The following is a 19,129-nucleotide window of genomic DNA, read 5'->3' as shown; positions in this document are numbered from 1 at the left end:
TAAACGACGAAACCACTTAAAAAGGTCGTCACCTGTGGAATGCTGACCAGACATGTTTATGGATAGTGGGGACAGGTCTCTGCCCCTGTGTAGACAAACTGAAGCATTTGATCACAATTATAAAACATGTCATGCCTGCTGACGATGAGAAGCACTCTTTACTGGCGATGTACGACAGAACAAAATGGAGCAACAGGACACACACAAAGGTCAAAAAGGAAATTTTATTGCCGAGATCATCACTTGTCAGTTTGAACAGAAAACACAACAAACAAAAAATCCAGGACATTTCAAAAAGGAAAATACAAAAGAAAAGCAGGACAATTTCTCTAAAATAAATCTTTCCAGGTCATTGTAAAATAATGCATATTAGAATGTATCTATGCACACTGTTAATTCTCTCATTAACACAAATCTTATGCAACTACGTTTCCCATCATGCCGTATGTCTTCAACTGCAACTGAGATTCCACAAACTATCGAAGTCAAACTATATTCCATCTTCATTTTTTGTTTTAAATATCACGAGTGGAAGGAGCTTACGAAAATCAGGTGTGTTTCTTGCCATATGGTGTCATGCGACTTCACAGGAACATGACAAGTCTGGGAACGGTTGACAACGCAAAGATTAGATTTTTTCCAAACATTCACGTGTTGCTGAACATCTACTGTGGTCAACGCCAACATGGTGACAAGACAAAGTCTGAATCCAGCAGAGGTGCTGAGGGTTACGGGACTTGCTCCTCCATGTTTGCCTGTGGTTCTGCGTTGTCTCCACGCTGTCTCCTGACTAACGCCAACAACAGACTCTAAGCACGTTGCCAATCGCTCAGCAGAACAAGACAGACTGAAGACTCACCTGTGGTCCTCTGCCCCAGTGTCACTGAGTCAGGGAGGAGGGAGGGGCAGGGTCACTCTGAGGCAAAGGGCACTTCTGGAGGGGGGGGCTTGACAGTAACAGGTTGGGACGTGCGGCGGGGGGGGGAAGGTTTAGGCTGAGCCTGCTGCTGCACTGTGTCATAATATGTCACGCCTCCATAGGTCACCTGGGATTGACCCTAAAGAAAGCAGGAAGTAGTGCTGTGGTGACACGGAATTTCATGACGACAAGTTGCAATGTACACATCTTCATTTCTTTGATGTCAACCTCGTGTACCTGAGGGTTAGGGTACATGGCAGGATAAGGGAAAGTCATGACCCCTGGTGGAGGATAGAAAGGTGGTGGCAGCAGTTGCTGTGGTTGCCCTGGCGACAGAGATACTGGTGGGCCTCCGTAGAGGGTAGGGTTGGTGATGGGGCCTCCTGATTGGTGGGGATGCAGACCTGAAAAAGTCAAGCACCCCAAAAAACATTTAAAAAAAATTGCATTTTGTCATGTTAGATGTGGCATGGTTTCAATGTGTTGAAAAAACAACACTGACCAGGGTGGGGGATGTGCATCTCTGGCTGGACCAGCATGCCTTGGGGTGGGATGGGTGTGGAGCCATCGCCATGGGTATAAATTGGTCCTTGATATGACACTGAAAGATAGAAAGGCAATCAATTATACTGATCAATAAGTAACCAAACAACATTGTTGCAGTAGTATATACTGTAGTATAAAGCAATACCAGTAAAGCTGCAACGTACTGTGTGTCCTCACACAGTAACCTATTTAGTCAGTAACTGAATAGTCAACATCTTACTGGGTTCATAGTAGTGTCCCTCCATCACGCCCACATGCATGGGCGCCGGCTCAGCCACGCCTCTTTGTCGCTGGGAGGAGTAGCGTTTGGCCCGGTTGGAACTGACAGCGATCTCATCCAACCTGGAGAACTGATGAGGCCCCCCGGGGACGTGCATGCTGCTGGTCAAGCCTGTGGATAGGAACAAGCCAAAATGTTCACATGTAGTACACAATACAGTTTGTATTCAACTTTAAATGCTGAAGACAATATTTCTTTATGTTAATCATTTGGGATAAGGTTAAATTCAAATTGGGCTGTACTATGTTACCAAAATACATGTTAACTTTTTGTTTGATTAACCCCCCCCCCCCCCCCCCCAAAAAAAAAAAAAAAACGTACCTCTCATCTCAGAGCGGACGTATGTCGTCGGGTTGTGGTTCCAGTTGTGGCCTGACACCAGACTGAGTCGAGCCACGTCCTGGTCCAGTTCTGCCATGCCTCCCGCCCCCACCTGGCTCTTCCCCATCACCCTGCCACCCCCGGTTGCTGCCACCTCCTCCATGGAAGGCTGTTTGCTGCCGAGCTCAGCTGGCCGAGAGCGAGTCCTGCGGGCTAGGGAGTACGACTTTCGCTCAACGGGTCGTTCGGTGGGAGACGATGCTTCCCGAGGGGCCGCTGATGTTTGGGAATTGTCGGCGGAGGACGATCCAAATGCAGAGCTGTCGTCACCCTCTCGTTGTTCCAGCGACTGTCGTCTCGGCAATGTGGTCATATACCCGCTGGACTGTGATGATGAAAATGTTACAGTGCTTAAGGTTGGGTTCTCTTCAACAACACCTTTGCTGACTGGGAGGTCTCCCACAACTATGGAGGCAGCGCTCCTTCCTCCACCACGGCCTCCCTTGCAGGGCACACCCTTCTCTGCTGCAAGCTCTGATGGGGGTTTAGGAACAGCTCGTTCTCTGGGGTGATTCTGAGGCGCATTTATTTCACTACCCGCACACTGGGGATGTGACACGTGGTGTGTGAGACTCTGATGAGGGAGTCTGCTGCGGGAGACGTTGCTGCTACGCTGGCCAGATGGAAGTCGGAGTGAAGAGGTAGAGGGAGGACCCCCTCGGGCAGGACCTCCTCCTCGACTGCTCTGCCAGGAGCGGACTGCTCGCTCTCCCCCCTCCCGCCATCGTTTGTCTCTGTTGGGGGACACAGAGGACCTGCAGAGACAAACAGTAAAAAGTAAATCAATAATTTTGGAGTATCGGTGATGGGCCTTGTCTGCTACACAGGTAAACACTCGGAGCACGTCCATGTGGACAGTCAGAGAAAAAGAGCAAATGATCGCAGTTTGTCATTGATTTCAGGCCAAGATAAGTCATGATGGGGTCACAAACAAATCCTTCAATACAACAAACCTCATTTTCCATTTAAGAAACCACCACACTATATGACATGCGGCATTTCAAGCTAGCAATGCCAGCTAAAGGTAGCAGCAGCAAAGAGCCAGGCAGCGGGTGTTTCACTCTAGTCTGTTACTTGCATCACCACAAAGCTATACATACATTATTAAAGTGATATGCAGTGATCTTGTTTTGACCTGACAAATATTAACCAAGTGTGATCAAACGTAGAATTACTACAGCTTCTGCTTGGACAATTTACACCGCCGCAGCTGTTTGAAAACTCAGGTAGGATTGCAAGGTTTATAGTGTGCATTAAGCAGTTCATGAGCGGTTCCAATCCTGCCTTGTGCACTGCCACTTCCATATTACGTGTATTATCATTCACAGGAGCTATGCCATATCTCACGATCCGATTGACTTGTGGATGCCCTGTTCTCACGAGATATCTTTTCTCTAAATTCTTGAAATATGGTCACGCTTTAATCTCGTGTCACCCCTAATTACTACTACTAATAACTCTAATTTGGAATGATAGCATAAGAAACCACTCACCGAGGTCGCCTCTGTCTGAATGCGCGCTCTCCGGCGCTGCACCCGTTGCGGATATCGTAACCGTAGATGGCGATGAGCTCCTCACGGCTTTTAGGCGCTTGCTCCTCCTCCCTGAACTTGTCATGCTCCCAGCGCCCTTCATCCTTCCAGAGCTTCCTGTTTCTGCCTTTGGGCCTGGCGCAAGACAAGACGCTGCTGAAGGTCAAAGAGGCAAGCTAGCCATGTGCCAAAACAATGAGACATGAATCAAAACTAAGATGGAAAAGAGTAATGTAATTTCTGTGGACCTCTCCTCCTCCTGGGTGTGGCCTCTGACATCATGCTCAAAGAACAGACCCTTTCGAGGGATGTATGCTGGGTTTTTGCGATCTTCATCGTCATCCAGCTGCTGACCAGACTTTCCTCCTGCTTTGGTCTCGGGATCAACAGTGGACTCCTGCAGACCAGTTGGAGGGCTAACATCACAAACATCTACAAATTTAAACGACCAAAAACCCTTTCATGAAACCTTGCGTGTTAGCTCAAGTCTAAACGAATGACTGGACTCATCTTAAGAGCTCTGAATTGTTCCCACTATCAGGCTTAAAAGTGACAAAAATCCGCAGTACATTCATAGAAACGTGTGTTAAATAAAAAAAAAAATCTAAACTTTATTCTTTGAACATTGCAAAGACACAATATTGTAGGTACCCCTATTAACTGCCTTCAAATTTTAATTTAATTTAATATTTTCATTTAGGTACTTTGTGGTGTTGTACTGTACAATGATAGGAACTTTCATTGTGCAAATTGTTTTTAATAATGATTGACTAGGGATGTAACGCTACATGTATTCATAATTGCATTTTTAGATACACAACATTTGGCTCAGTACAGAGTAGGGCTGGGCGATTCATTGGAAAATAACTGAAACCGACATTTAGAGCTTCTAATCCACGTAAAAAACTGCTGTGTCGATTATTTGTTTTTAGTTGTAGTTACACAACAGGCAGCCAGCGGACGCAAAGCGTCAAGACTGCCAGCAGTGGCCGTGACGAATCCAGGTGAGGGTCTCACTGCCTGGCTCTTCCTCTTCGTGACCCTTGCCTCCATCAAACCCCAAATCAAGTGTCCCCTTAAACCCCACACCCTGCCCCCATGGTCAATCACAAAACGTTGGTCTTGACACTCACCATCCATGATGTGTTACTAAGCCCTCTTTAGCTTTGTCTTTCTCGCCCTCCCCTGTGGTTGGTGCTCCCTACTTCCGGAGGTGCAGCTGGCAGGAGGCACCATTGCAACATTACATTTCTCTGCTTGTTATTGGCGGTAGTGTGAGTCTGGTGAGGCCGGTGCTGGAAGTGGATTATTACCGTTGTTGCCGCCATCATGAGACTATTGCCTTTACGGCTGTTTTTGTGTCCATCGTCCTTTCATCACTCCCCTTGTCGCTAAACCCCTGTCCCATTTTTTCCCTCTCTTTCTCTCTGCCCTCTATCGCTCTCAACCCACACGGCAACCCCACAGAGCCTGGCATCTGTTTGAAGAGTTTGAAGAGTCTTCCCCAGAAGAAGTTTCTCTTTGTCTCCGTCGCCAAGTGCCTGCTCATGTGGGGTTCAGCAGGTTCTCTTTAAAGTATAAGAAGCGTGCTTCTCGACCTGTTCCATGCGTAACATGCCTTGAGATAACTTCTGCTGTGAATTGGCGCAATATAAATAAAATTGATTTGAAAAGTTTATCCTGACATGCCTCACCTGACCGTCACCGCTCTGCCGCTCTCCTGCAGAGTTTCCCTTTTCATCCGCCGTGTTCTCCTCTTTACTCTGCTCTTCCCCATCATCCTCACCTACTGCTGGTTTGGTGGCAGCGGGAAGTTTGGAGTCGCTGGCTGCTGCCGGAGAGTCTTGATCACTGTACCGATCTGCATCATCCTCTTCCTCCGCTCCCTGAAGGAAGAGGAAGTTAAACCAAACACCTTTGAGGAGAACACGTCAGCAAAAAGGCACATTTACCTCTGAGTGGGAGGCGATTTCTTCTGGATCTGCGCTGTCGTAGTCTGAGAGGACGGCTGTATGCGTGCACACGTAACACACGCACGCACACAGTCAACTGTCAGTACGTTTCCATGCACTACAACACTTGTAATTATCGAAATTGTGCAGCTTCTCCCTTATTCACACCTCCATGTCAAGTCCCAATTTACATTCACGCTGTCTAATTCGATTGATGTCCAAACAGTGTGTGCCTCTGAGGTAGAGGATGCTACTTGCTAATAGCTGTCACTCGCAGAAGCCATCAGATTTAATGCATAATGTAACTTTGCACAGGTCTTTGTTGTTGGTGATGTTATAAATGTCTTCAAATGACATCTGCTTTGTTTTTGTGGGGGTGGGGGGCCTCCATTGTGGTGAATTGCTTTGACTACAGACCTGATCAAAATCTTAAGACCATTTGAATATTTGCTAGAATTAGCATTTTGCACATTTGGATCTTAATGAGGTTTTAAGTAGAGCTACAATATGCAAAAACAAGTAGGAGGAGTGAGACAAAAAGCACTTTGAAAAAGTAATTTATTGAAAACAACAATTAAACTGAAATAGGCTGTTTATCAGCTGATCAAAAGTTTAAGACCATCGCTAAAAAAAAACACAAAACACAAAACTCTCCACCACAGGAGCTCCACCTTTCTTGTTAATCACTTCCAAAATAGCTTTGGGCATGCTTGATGTCAGTGTTTCCAGGAGGCTAGTGGGAACATTGCTCCAAGTGTTGAAGATGGCTTCACCAAGGCCATCAACTGTCTGGAACTGATGGCTATTTTTATAAACTTCCCTTGCCATCCATCTCCAAATGTTCTCTATGGGAGTTAAATGAGGGGAACATGCAGGATGGTCCAAAAGAGTGATGTGATTCTCCCTGAAGAAGTCCTTGGTCAAGCGAGCATTGTGAACTGCAGCGTTGTCCTGTTGAAGAACCCAGCTGTTACCACACAGGCGAGGGCCCTCAGTCATGAGGGATGCCCGCCCCAACATCTGCATCCGTTTGACGACCCCGCACCACCTGAAGCTCCGGTGTTCCACTGAATGAAAAAGCACCCCAGATCATGATGGACCCCCCCTCCACTGTGCCTGGTAGAAAACATCTCAGGTGGGATCTCCTTGTCGTGCCAGTAACGTTGGAAGCCATCTGGACCGTCAAGGTTACATTTTTTCCTCATCAGAGAATAAAACTTTTTTCCACCTTTCAATGTCCCATGTTTGATGCTCCCTGGCAAAGTCTAAACGGGCACTTTTGTGGCCTTGAAGGAGACGAGGTCTTTGAATTCCTTTTTTGTTTTTTAAAGCCTTTTCCCGCAGATGGCGTCTGATGGTTATTGCGCTGCAGTGGGCACCAGTGAGGGCCTTCATGTGGGTGGAAGACCGCCCTGTGTCTTGATGGACAGCCGATCGGATCCACCGGCTCAGCGCAGGTGTGATTTTTTTGGGTCTACCACTTGACTTTTTTGTTCCATAATGCTCAGGATCTTTCAAAAAATGTAGAATGACTAATTTCCTGCTCCCAACCTCAGCAGCCATGGCACGCTGCGAGAGGCCTTGCTTATGCAGCTCCACACTCCCACCACGTTGAAAAAGAGAAAGCTTCCTGGCTTCACCATCAGGAGGGCATGACAGTGGGAATGCCTGACACTAAACAAACATTTTGAGCAGATTTTGGCTTTTATAGCCCGTGGTCTTAAACTTTTGATCAGCTGATAAACAACCTATTCCAGTTTTTTGTTTTGTTTTGTTTTTAAAATACATGTTCCAAATGTTTTTTGTCTCACTCCTCCTACTTGTTTTTGCATATTGTAGCTCTACTTAAAACCTCATTAAGATCCAAATGTGCAAAATGCTAATTCTAGCAATTTTTCAACTGGTCTAAAGATTTTCATCAGGAGTATATTTAAACACAATCTTACTAATATGTAGTGAATTGTTTTTGACTGGTTGATTACATGTCATTGATGTTGTCTAAGTTGCTGGAAATGGACATACCATTCTTACTTTAGTAATTAAAAAAAATTAAATATGTTGGTTGTGAATGTTTTTTTATGTTATCTACTCAGGCTGGGTAATATATTGATATTTCTTTTAAGCACGATATCAAAAACAAGCATATTGTTCATGTCGATACATACTGGATTTGTGCTGTAACTCTCGACGTTGAGGTCTCACTCATCACTCTGCACTGTGCACTGTGTGTCAGCTCCTGTGTGACAACGTCTGCAGTGGCGGAACGGGTCAGAAAAAGAAAAAGCAGTGGCTCGGTAATTTGGAGGTATTAGGAAAAAGTGACTGTCATGTGCGGACGCACTACAAATCTTTTTCACCACCTTAAAATTTGCAAAAGTTCCAGTACGAGTGTGTGAAGCTGCGCGCCTCATGGCTCATGAAAGGAAAAGTGAAAAGTGGTGTGCTATTACAAAAGCGGGGGCCTATCACACTGCTAAAGTTATGGTCCCCGTTGCAATGCTGGAAAAAAAAATGACTGAAAAAGCTGCTTTTTGAAAACAGTAGACTCGCGATGCCCAGCCAGCTTCAGAGTTGCAATTATTTCACACAAGCTTTACCACAAATGTACAAGTCAGACAGACAATTGCTAAGCCTGATGCACTTGACAGGTTGGTGTCCCTGGCACAAAATCTTTAAAGGAATCATGACATGCTTATGTCTTTTCAAAATGTTGACCTAAAATTAAATAACATTGTTCAAAGTAAAGTATTTTTGAGTTGCTGCTGACATTTAAACGTTTCCTCTTAAACGGGGCATGTTATTTCATATTTTATTCTTTTGGTATTAGCTGAGGATTTCAGCATAGGTAAAGGTTTGTTATAAAGAACATAGAAGATTATACTTTACTTTTTCTACATTTATTTCAAAAAGAGAATGGACTTTTATTTTAGCAGCTATTTTTCTGTAAGATTTTTTCAAAATTAAATCCAATTTGCACACATATTTGGCTTTGACTTTTTGTACGTCAATATTCAATGTAAATATAATAATAATAACAATAATAATAATAATAATAATAAACCTTTTGGTCCATATCGCCTAGCGCTTTTAGCTACCACTGTTCTTGTGTACTTGTCACTGACTAACAAAATACACACGTATGATTTTCAGTCAATTTGAACTCAGTTGTAAATAAAATTATGTTTTGGTGTTAAAATATAATTTGGGGTGGGAAGAGTTCAGGCGTCATGTCATTTATTAAAGTGTCTTGACAGGTAGGTTTTTACTATAGCCATTATATACTTTAAAAATATTGACTTATTTCAGCTTCTGTATATTTGATTTGTCTTCTTGTCGACGTAAACTTCCCCCTCCCTCTGGCTTCGTCTTCTTCGCTTGTGAATTTAAAGCTGTTCAGAGCAGTACCGTCACACATCACGGACTGCAGCATGGGTGGAAAGCTTGTGCCAATGACAGCTCCATCACAGCGTTTGCATGCAAGAGGAAATGAGTTTCCAATCACATACGGTAATCAAGGCGTGTTAAAATCAAACAGGACCTACTTCAAGTGTTTACATGCCTTTGAAAAAGCTGATTTTAAGCGAACTCATGCAATAATTTGTTTTTTAGTGCATGTAAATGTACTGAGTGATACGTTGAAAGTTGAGCACATAGGACATCACAAATGTGATCCCTACCTTCTCCTGCTCCATCTTCACTCTCCTGCAGAGCAAAAAAAAAAAAAAGTCAATGTAATTTAATTTCAAGACTCACTTTCAGCCGAGGTGAAAATCATGCAACATAATGACGAGAGATTGACTAATTTGACTTTATTAAACACCCTGGCTGGCATGTCATTAGCACATGTCTTGTCATGTTGTTAATATGCTGCGCGAGTACCACTGTGCTCTTAATGTATTTTTATCACACAATGTCTTTGTTGGCAGCCTTGTTGGCTTCCTATTTCCACGTGTTAGCAACAATTAGCTTGGAAATAGGAAGCGGAAGCCAGTTCCGTCGCCCGCCTATGTCATCGTCAGTGGCTTACTGTTGTTCTTTGCTAACTAACAGTTACGCCACAGGTCTCTGCTTTTCTTTGACCATAACTGCACAATAACCCACAATGGCCGCATTTTGATAAAGAAGGTGAGATACGCTTTTGAATGCAAAAAAGAACTCTTAGCAAAACAAATCTGGTGTCTGTGTGGATCTTGCTGCCACATTGCCGTCTTTGTCAACACCAAGGTGAAAACAAGCTTAAAGTGCTCATGACACCAAAAAAAACAAAATGAATGTAGCAGGGTTTCCGCTACACGTAATCGATCGTGGCGTACAGCCACGGCAAAATAAAAGGAATATACTGTATTGTATGAATTGATGTACAGGTATATGCTATATAGATACATATGCCCCTTATTTACACACGTTGACCAATTGGTTTGAACATTTTTTTTAAAAATATCCTAAAAATGTTTCACTATGCTTAATTTTGATAATCATGCACCAGAATTGAATATTCTGTTAAAATAATGTTCAATAATAGAACATCTTAATGTTTGTCAAATAGCTTCAGTAAAACAATAAATGTACACAAACATACAATAATGATCTTTTTTTATGTATTTATATTTAATGTGAAGCCTGTTGTTTCAATAAATGGAGTAATGAATGGATTAGGCCATGGATGGACCACATGAATATGATGCAAAGACCTACACTTAGTGGTTGGGTCCGCAACATACAAGAAAAGAGGAAAAAATGGCATTCACCGTTTTCCAAAGACAAACTGACATGTGTGAATATCTTGTTTTGGCTAAAACACAAAGATAAGAAAATTCCAAAATATTCATATTTGAGAGGCTGAAACCAAAAGGATATTTATATATTTAAATAATACAAAAAAAATCCATGACCAAAATAGCTGTTGATTAATCGGTTAACCATCAATTAATCAATTAATTGTTGAAGATCAAAATTCCATGCTACAAAATAAATCAAAACTGTGTATTATTGTTACTGATATCAGATATCGATACTGGCCGATACTCAAGGCTGCAATGTCGGTATCGGATTAGAAGTAAAAAAAAAAAAAAAAAAAGTTCTATCAGGACAACTCATTGCAGATTTCCTTTTTCTGAGGTGCAGTATCAAAACAATCGTCTTTGAAGTTTGTCAAAATAGCGAAGCATCTGACAAAGCGAATGGCGTCTTTTGGAAATGTGAACAAGCTTACTTCGTCTCCTCGAGCGTTCCAGCAAAAGCCTTCCACACAACGAGCAGGCATAATATAATCAAACAGAGAAATTCACTTTAAATATATATTTATCCCTTTCATTCCTCATTCCTTTGCATTTCACTTCAAAGTGCTTCTGCATCCAAAACTATAAATATAAAACTATATAAACATGTTTTGGGTTAATTTTGGCTTTCTGAAACAAATTAATTGCATGGACGGTTAGGTTAAAGTGTGTTTTGGTTAGAGTCGAACCTTCTGGAACGGACTGATGACGCTAAACAAGGGTCTACTGTACACAGACTGAAAGTTAGCTGCCAAGGGCCTATCCACATTGGAACCTTTCAGGTCAAAACAGTAAAGTATTTGAGCGTTTCAACCTTTCATTCACACGGCAACGGCGTGTGTGCCCTGAAACGGTATTTTATGAAAATCAGAAGAGCTCTATGTGGAGAGGCCCTATGTTTACTCTGAAACTAGGCGATGTAGGTGTGTTTAATAACAGTCATGTCCTGGATCACAACATCATGAACTAAATAGTTGGTTTTGGTGCTCCATTTCTTGTTTCTGTCCGTTGCAGACCAAATCAATTAAGACAATTCACTAGAAATCCAGAGCAGAAGTAACATGAAATTAGAAGGACCAGGGACGGGTCCAAACTGTAATATTGTCGAATCCGACCACACAGAACATGACTTGCATTCCTAAATAAAGTTAAACATTTTAATTGTTTTTGTCGCATTTGAGAGCTTTTCCTTAATGTGGCTCATTTTACATGACGTATTGACATACAAAAATGAACCCGCCTATTGCTACTACCCGATTAGCGTGCACTTGTGTTGCTTTTGCAGGTAATACGTGGAAGCAGCTCATGAAATCAAAAGTAACATTCACAAATCTTGACGGAGACATCTGGCGCAGAGAAGCAGCCAGGCGGGCGAGCTGAGGTTAGCTTCAAGCTAACAGTACTCACACACTCGGACTCCACTTCGTTCTTCGCTTCGATACGGTTCGAAACGGTCTCCGTCGGTTCGGGCTCTCTCCCACGGCTCTTGGTAGTCTGGGACCCAGACCCCTGGCTGTCAGAACCGGAACCGGACTCGTCGTCGTCCTCACTGTCCTGGGACGCGCGCCGCCTTCTTCTCCGCCGGTCCGCCATCTTAGCACAGGAATGATGCTGGAAGAGCGAAATGCATTCTGGGTGGAATATTTCTTCTTCGTTCTTTCTTCTTCTTCTTCTTCTTTTAGTTTAATGGCGGGTTGCAACCATGACTTGAAAAGGTGCATACCGCCACCTACTGTACCGGAGTATGTAACATGGGCCATATACAGTATCTTACTTTATGCTATCTTAGATAGTGAGGAGACTACTTATACTACTACGAATAATAATCCTAATAATAATACTTATACTAAAATATTCTAATACTTATCTATATTCTATTATATAATCCTGTGTCCTTCAAATATTCTATCACTGCCCTCTGTATATCTCTTACCCCCTCCCCACCTGTTCCTAAGATACCCTCAATGCTCCATTCCCTTCCTATCTTCTTAATTCTTTTCCTTAACGTTACACGTTCTTCCCTATATCTCTTGCAGTGTAGTAATATGTGTTCTACGTTCTCTATACTTTTGCATTCCATACATACTTTTGATTTACATTTCCCTATCAAAAACATCTTGTCATTTAACCCGGTGTGATTGAGCCTCATCCTAGTTAACACTATTTCCTCTTTTCTGTTTTTTCTCTTCACCCCTTGTGCACTGATAGATTTTTGTACTTTATAATACTTTCTCCCGCTACTACCCTCATCCCACCTATTTTGCCATTTCTCCATCATTTGTTTTTTGATTATTGCCTTTACTTCGCCTTTACCAGCAGGTATATCTATAACTTAATTCCTTCTAATTCCCATTTTAGCCATTTTATCTGCCACCTCATTCCCCTCCACCCCTACATGTGCAGGCACCCAGCAAAATCTTATGTCTATTTTTAACATGTGTAGTTGGAATAAGTTTTGATGTATTTCTAATAATAAATCCTCTCGACTTGATTCCATATTTTTAATACTATATAATGCTGCCAGAGAGTCCACACAACATACCACTCTATCTGGTTTTATTTCCTCTATCCATTGCAAGCCTATAATAATTGCCATCATTTCTGCTGTATAAACCGAGAGCTGGTCAGGTAATCTTTTAATGATGCTATAATTCATTGTTGGTACATAGATTCCAATCCCCACCTTCCCTTCTTCGCTTTTTGATCCATCTGTATACATACTGTATCTAAGTAACCATAATATTTCTTTTTAATATATTGACTTGCCTTATGTCCTTTTTCATTATCTTTCCATTTATTTTTTAACTCTGTTATATGTATATCTACTTCAGGTTTAGGAAATAGCCAGATAGGAATATTGCTTATGGGTGTAGAATTATTAATATGTATATTTATCTATTTTATCTTTAATTACCCACCCAAAGCTATTACTTTTAGCTGTATTATACTCCCAACATTCCTCTATCACATTCTTGGCCAGATGTCCATGCCTACATCCTTTAAGTCTACTCCAGTATGTTAACATAAGTTGCTCTCTTCTCAGGTCATACGGTACTTCTCCTAACTCAACCTGCATTGCTTTAATTGGTGTTGATGTGATTGCACCTGTACATATCCTAAATGCTTTGTGAATATTTCTTTCTATTTTCATTAAATGTGTTTTAGCTGCAGCTCCATATACAAAACTTCCATAATCTATATTTGCTCTCATCAAAGCTCTATATATATATATATTAGTGACTGTTTATCTGCTCCCCACTCCTTACCTGTAACAGCTCTCATTAAGTTTATTATCCTCTTACATTTATCTTCTACCTTTTCCACATGGGTCGTCCATGTGCCTTTCTGATCTAGCCACATACCAAGATATTTAAAATGATCTACTTTTATCATGTTTTGTCCATATAGCATCAGGTTCTGATTTTTTATGCCTTTTTTCCTGGTAATCGTCATGTAACATGTTTTATTGGGTGATAGCTTAAATCCCCAGTCATATGACCATTGTTCTATCTTCTTTATTGCTTCCTTCATTTTACTTGTCACATTTATAGAATCTCGTCCCCTTGCCCAAATCACTCCATCATCTGCATATAGGGCCGACCCAATCCTTCTATCCAGATTCATGAATATATCATTTATCATTATGTTAAACAAAACTGGACTAATTACACTCCCCTGTGGTATACCATTTGCTATACTGTATTCTTCTGACATCTCTGATCCTATTTTAACTTTGAATTTTCTGTCCGATATGAAATCAAGGACCCAGTTATAGAACCTACCTCTAATTCCCATCCTATTCATCTTAATCAATAAACCCTCCCGCCACATGGAATCATAAGCCTTTTCAATATCAAAGAATACAATATTCATCAACTCTTTCATTTTAAAGGTTTTCTCTATTTCATTACTTACTCTAACTACAGCATCCATTGTTGATCGTCCTTTTCTAAACCCACACTGATAAGTTGTAAGTAACTCTCGACTTTCAAGGAAGTAGTTAAGTCTTCTGACTAGAACTTTCTCCATCCATTTGCATAGATGTGATTTTAGAGCAATAGGTCGATAATTCACAGGGTGTTTTGGATCCTTACCGGGTTTATTAAATGGTAAAATTAATGCACTTTTCCATTGCTTTGGTATTTTCCCTTCTTCCCATATTTTGTTAAATAAATATAATATTTTTCCCAACATATTTTCTGGTAGGTTCTGGAACATAATATAACTCAACTGGTCTTCTCCTGTTGCAGTATCTTTACTTTTATTTAATACCATTAGCAGTTCATTGATATTAATTTCAACATCCATCACACTCTCCTCACTATCCTGTTTTAGTAACACATCCCTATTCTTTTTTATCATCCTCTCCTTCCCTCGTCTATGATTTTCATCCAGATGGTCTCCACTGTGCACCCCTGCAAACTTTTTCCCCAGCACATTTGCTTTTTCTTTATCAGTCACATACATTGTTCCATTATCTTCTAATATAGGTATTTTAGTAAACACGTTTTTCCCACTCATCTTCTTTAACATTGACCATACATCTCCTATCTTAATTTCCCTTCCTATGGCAGAGCAATAATCCCTCCATGCTTTTTGTTTACTGTTTTTAATTACTCTTCGGGCTATAGCTTTTTTCCTCTGATAATTTAGTACATTTTCTTGGCTGAGGTTCTTCCTTAACCTTCTTAATGCGCAATTTCTTTCTTTTACAGCTATTGTGCACTTTTCATTCCACCATGGAACCATTTTCCTTTCCCCTCCAATTGACTTACACGGTATACTTTTCATTGCTGCCTCTATTATCTTATTTGTGATCTTAACTGTGCATTCCTCTATGCCACCTTCCATTGATATTGAATTTGCTGCTTTGCTACATTCCTCCCTGAATTTTCCCCAATCCGCTTTTGAAAAGCACCACTTTTTATGTCTGGGTCTTTCTTTGATATCTACTTCTGCGTTTATTGTACAACTTATCGGAAAATGATCACTTCCTATACTTGTGGTTTCATTTACATACCATTCACAGGCACTTGCCAAGCTATGTGAGACCAGAGTTAAGTCAATGCATGACATTGTATTTGACCGTATATCTATTCTTGTTCCATTTCCCTTGTTTAAGCATACTAACTGTCTGATATCCATGAGTTCTTCTACTACTATTCCATTGTGATCTGTTTGCTTACTTCCCCATAAACTATTATGTGCATTAAAGTCCCCACACCAGATCTCTCTACCACCATGCCTCCTTATTATCTTCTCCATTGTTTCAACATCTAGTAGTTTACAGGGGTTATATATATTAATAATGATTATATTTGTATTTGCTTGATGTATTTCAACAATCACACATTCTATTTCATTTGCTGTTGTTATTCTATTATATATTATTCCATCCCTCACAAATGTTGCACACCCTCCCCCTTGGTTTTCTTTTCGATCGAATCACACTGATTCATAGCCATTCAACACATATTCCAGCTGTGGTCTAAGCCACGTTTCTTGCACACATATAATATCAGGTCTTTTCCTACTTTCTGTTATATATTTCTTAAGTTCTTGTCCATTTGCTATTAAACTTCTTGCATTCCATTGGGAGTACCATTGTGATTTTAATTACCGTTCTGAGGTCCTGCATCATTATGTATAGTCAACATACTACGTATTTCTTCTGCTTTCACGTCTTTGATGTTTAAATATTGTTCTGCCGCTTCCACAACCGTTTTGATCCTGTCACTTTTCCTTTCCTGCCTCGTGGCCACATTGATGACTTTACATATAAAAGCTACAAAGTTCTTTTTATTTACTACTAATGTGTCTTCTTCAATTGCACACTTATGATTACATTTCTGTTGGGGAGCATTCCATTCTGATTGAGATCTTCTATGGTCTGTTCTCTGAGGAAGTCCTACTACTTGTCCTGTCTGGTCTATATGAGTTTCCTGATTCTCTACTGGTTTATTTTGCTTAATTACACACATACCTATATTCTTTACTGCTTCAGCATATGATACCTTATTTTCTCTTTTGTATTTTTGCACTTCTTTGGCATGTCTTTGCACTTCACAGCCGCCATATGCGGCACTATGTTCTCCTCCACAATTGCAACATCTTAGTTTAGCATCGCTAGCACACTTCCCATAGTCATGTTCTCCACCACACTTTGCACACCTTTGCCTCCACTGACATTGCTGTGCCGTGTGTCCCATTCTCTGACATTTGTAACATCTTAGTGGTTGAGGAATGTACTCCCTCACCCTAAAATTCATACATCCTATACGTATGTCTGTCGGTATTGTCTTTTCAAATACAAGTAATACAGACAAACTGTCACTTTTTACTCCTCCTCTGCTGGTTTGGAGTCGTCTAGCTTCTGTTATTTTGCCACCTCTTATTTCTCTCTTCACCTCATTCATGGACATTTCCATCGGTACGTTTGATATAACTCCTCTTATTGCTGCTGCCTCTCCTGGTATGTGTACTTTTATTTCTCCTCCATCAAGGTACTTCAATCTCATAATGTTTTCTTGCTGTCTTTTATTTGCTGTCGAAATTAGTATTCTTCTGTTATTGAGCATTTTGGCGTATTTAACTTTCCCTATTTCTTTTTCAATTGCTTTAGTCGGATGAACTGGGTGAAAATGTCCTTTATCTTTGCTCATTGTAATAATAACTTTGTATTCTTCATCTGACTCTTCTTTGCCATTTGTTTTAGCTCGTATTTTTTTCTTTGTTTGTCTTCCATCATGTTCTTTTCCGCTGCTTGCTTCTGACCATGACTGTTTCCTTGCTATTTTAACCTGTGTGTACTCCATCTCCTCTGCCCCTTCGTCGCTAACATCATCTGAGCTACAGCCCATTGTTACACTCACGGTACAGTTTGGTTGCACTCGCACTTCAGCTCCCTCCGCTCCACCGCCACCAGCTCTTCGTATCTCTTTTGGTTTGTTGCAGGTCGTGGCGCACCGGTCTCGTCGTACCGGGCCCATATTGGCCGTCGGCCGAGACCTATGCAGTCCACTTCCCACAACCCACCTCCAGTCCAGATATCAAATCTCTCAACTGTACATTCAATACTTATTGTATTCCTTATCTCACACTTTTCACGCTTCAATTTTGGCGCCTCGAGCATTCGACAGTCACTTCCGCCCTGCAGAGTGTCTGAGTTAGGTTGCTGCTTAAGAACTTCGTTCTTTCCATTGCTGTTGGCCATTTTAATTGTTCTTTTGCGCCCCCCAGCTGGAGTTCCCAGCGGTCCACATACGAGAACCCTAATGTAGGTGCAGCAGTGGTTTCCAAACTTCTCAGTCACGTACCCCTTCAGATATCTGACTGGAAGTATGCATACCCTACTCCTGCACACTTAAAAAACGTAAACCACACAATGAGACATCTTTCATATATTATTAAATATATTGTGACGTCATATAAAAAAAATTATGTCATTTTTCAGCTTCACACATAGGCTACTAATGTAAAAGGGAGAGTGTTTTAGAGGGGTCAGATATCTCCTGGCAGGTTTGTTTTCTGTTTGGTGGATTTGTTTAGAGCAAGTGGTGACAAGCTGTGGTAAGATGTGGTGTACTGATCTTTATGCTCTTTTGCTGTGTTTTGGCTTGCAACAACATGGAAATAATCAGTACAATGCAACTTGTTAAACTTAAGTGTAATCATCATAATTATGAAAACAAAGGCTCGTGAGGATTTATAGCATGAGATTATGCACCAAGCAAAAATGCACAGCAGCAAAGAGCTAGCATTATTAAAGCTCGCCTCTGTGCATTTACACACAGCATTACCGTTTGCAACAACGACAAGGTGAAAGGAAGAAGAGAAAACACACGTCGAGGCGGCATGGCTCAGGTGGTAGAGGGGTTGTCTCCCAACCTGAAGGTTGCGGGTTTGAGTGCCTTGGAGGTGGAAAAGCGCTATACAAGACCATTTACGTCTGTCGGAAAAAGTCTCAATCTGCATCACACAAGGTGTGTTCAAGGACGGAACAACATGACCAAAAGGCCTGAAGAAAGTCCTTGGGCATCTCTGTAAGGAGTTTACATGTTTTCCCCGGGTGCTCCGGTTTCTTACCACATTCCAAAAACATGCATGAAGGTACCTTTAATTGGCTATATGTGCCCTGCCGTTGGCTGGTGACCAGTCCAGGGTGGACCCTGCCTCTCACCCAAAGTCAGCTGGGATAGGCTCCAGCATACACCCGCGACCCTAACGAGGATAAGCGGCATAGAAAACAACTGGATACATTTATTGAGAAAAAATATTGACATATTACAATATATAAAGCATCTAAAACAAGTACTAACAAAACAGGAACATCAGCCACTAATTCTGCAATTCAACTTTGCTTTAAATACAAATAATGAAGTGATAACTTAATGGTATTTACAGGAGAATTAAGAGCAACTTCTTTTGCAGTAAATTGCATCAAAGAAAACCAAAAAAAACAGGAGTATGTTCAGGCTCTGGTACTGCAAACATTTCTATTCAGAAACATGACAGAATCTGACATTTGACATAGTTCCATCTTTAGATGCATCCATCCATCCATTTTCTATACCGCTTCTCTTCTTTAGGGTCACGGGGGCATGCTGGAGCCTATCCCAGCTGACTTTGAGCGACAGGTGGGGTACACCCTGGACTGGTCGCCAGCCAATCGCAGGGCACATATAGACGAACAACCATTCACACTCACATTCATACCTATGGACAATTTAGAGTCACCAGTT

General features: G+C 41.4%; 1 protein-coding gene across 4 annotated transcripts; it reads right to left on the bottom strand.

The window, feature by feature from the left end:
* Positions 1–189: 189 nt before the first annotated feature.
* casc3 (casc3 exon junction complex subunit) lies at positions 190–12,089 on the bottom strand. Of its 4 annotated transcripts, none has more exons than XM_054759356.1 (12): positions 11,796–12,087; positions 9,288–9,312; positions 5,611–5,666; positions 5,353–5,544; positions 3,907–4,055; positions 3,620–3,814; positions 2,067–2,881; positions 1,686–1,856; positions 1,422–1,520; positions 1,157–1,323; positions 860–1,058; positions 190–790 (listed from the first exon to the last, which is right to left on the bottom strand). In XM_054759356.1, exons 1-11 carry the CDS (start codon positions 11,979–11,981, stop codon positions 912–914), a joined length of 2,202 nt encoding a protein of 733 aa, XP_054615331.1. In that variant the 5' UTR covers positions 11,982–12,087; the 3' UTR covers positions 190–790; positions 860–911. The 4 variants fall into 4 exon arrangements, with proteins under 4 accessions (XP_054615331.1, XP_054615333.1, XP_054615332.1 ...); XM_054759358.1 differs by having other exon boundaries at positions 3,620–3,811; XM_054759359.1 differs by having other exon boundaries at positions 191–790; positions 3,620–3,793; positions 11,796–12,081.
* Positions 12,090–19,129: the final 7,040 nt, after the last annotated feature.

Source organism: Dunckerocampus dactyliophorus, chromosome 18 (assembly GCF_027744805.1).
Source record: "Dunckerocampus dactyliophorus isolate RoL2022-P2 chromosome 18, RoL_Ddac_1.1, whole genome shotgun sequence".
Lineage (NCBI taxonomy): Eukaryota > Metazoa > Chordata > Actinopteri > Syngnathiformes > Syngnathidae > Dunckerocampus > Dunckerocampus dactyliophorus.
Note: the sequence above shows the minus strand (reverse complement) of the source record. Positions and strands in the feature narration are given on the sequence as shown.

Excerpts from the sequence above, each read along its gene's own strand:
- casc3 (XM_054759357.1), bottom strand. The coding sequence starts at position 11,981 with ATGGCGGACCGGCGGAGAAGAAGGCGGCGCGCGTCCCAGGACAGTGAG. Across the intron at positions 5,667-9,287 it reads TGAAGATGGAGCAGGAGAAG|CCGTCCTCTCAGACTACGAC; the intron begins GTAGGGATCACA and ends GCACGCATACAG. Across the intron at positions 1,521-1,685 it reads GGGACACTACTATGAACCCA|TGTCATATCAAGGACCAATT; the intron begins GTAAGATGTTGA and ends TCTATCTTTCAG.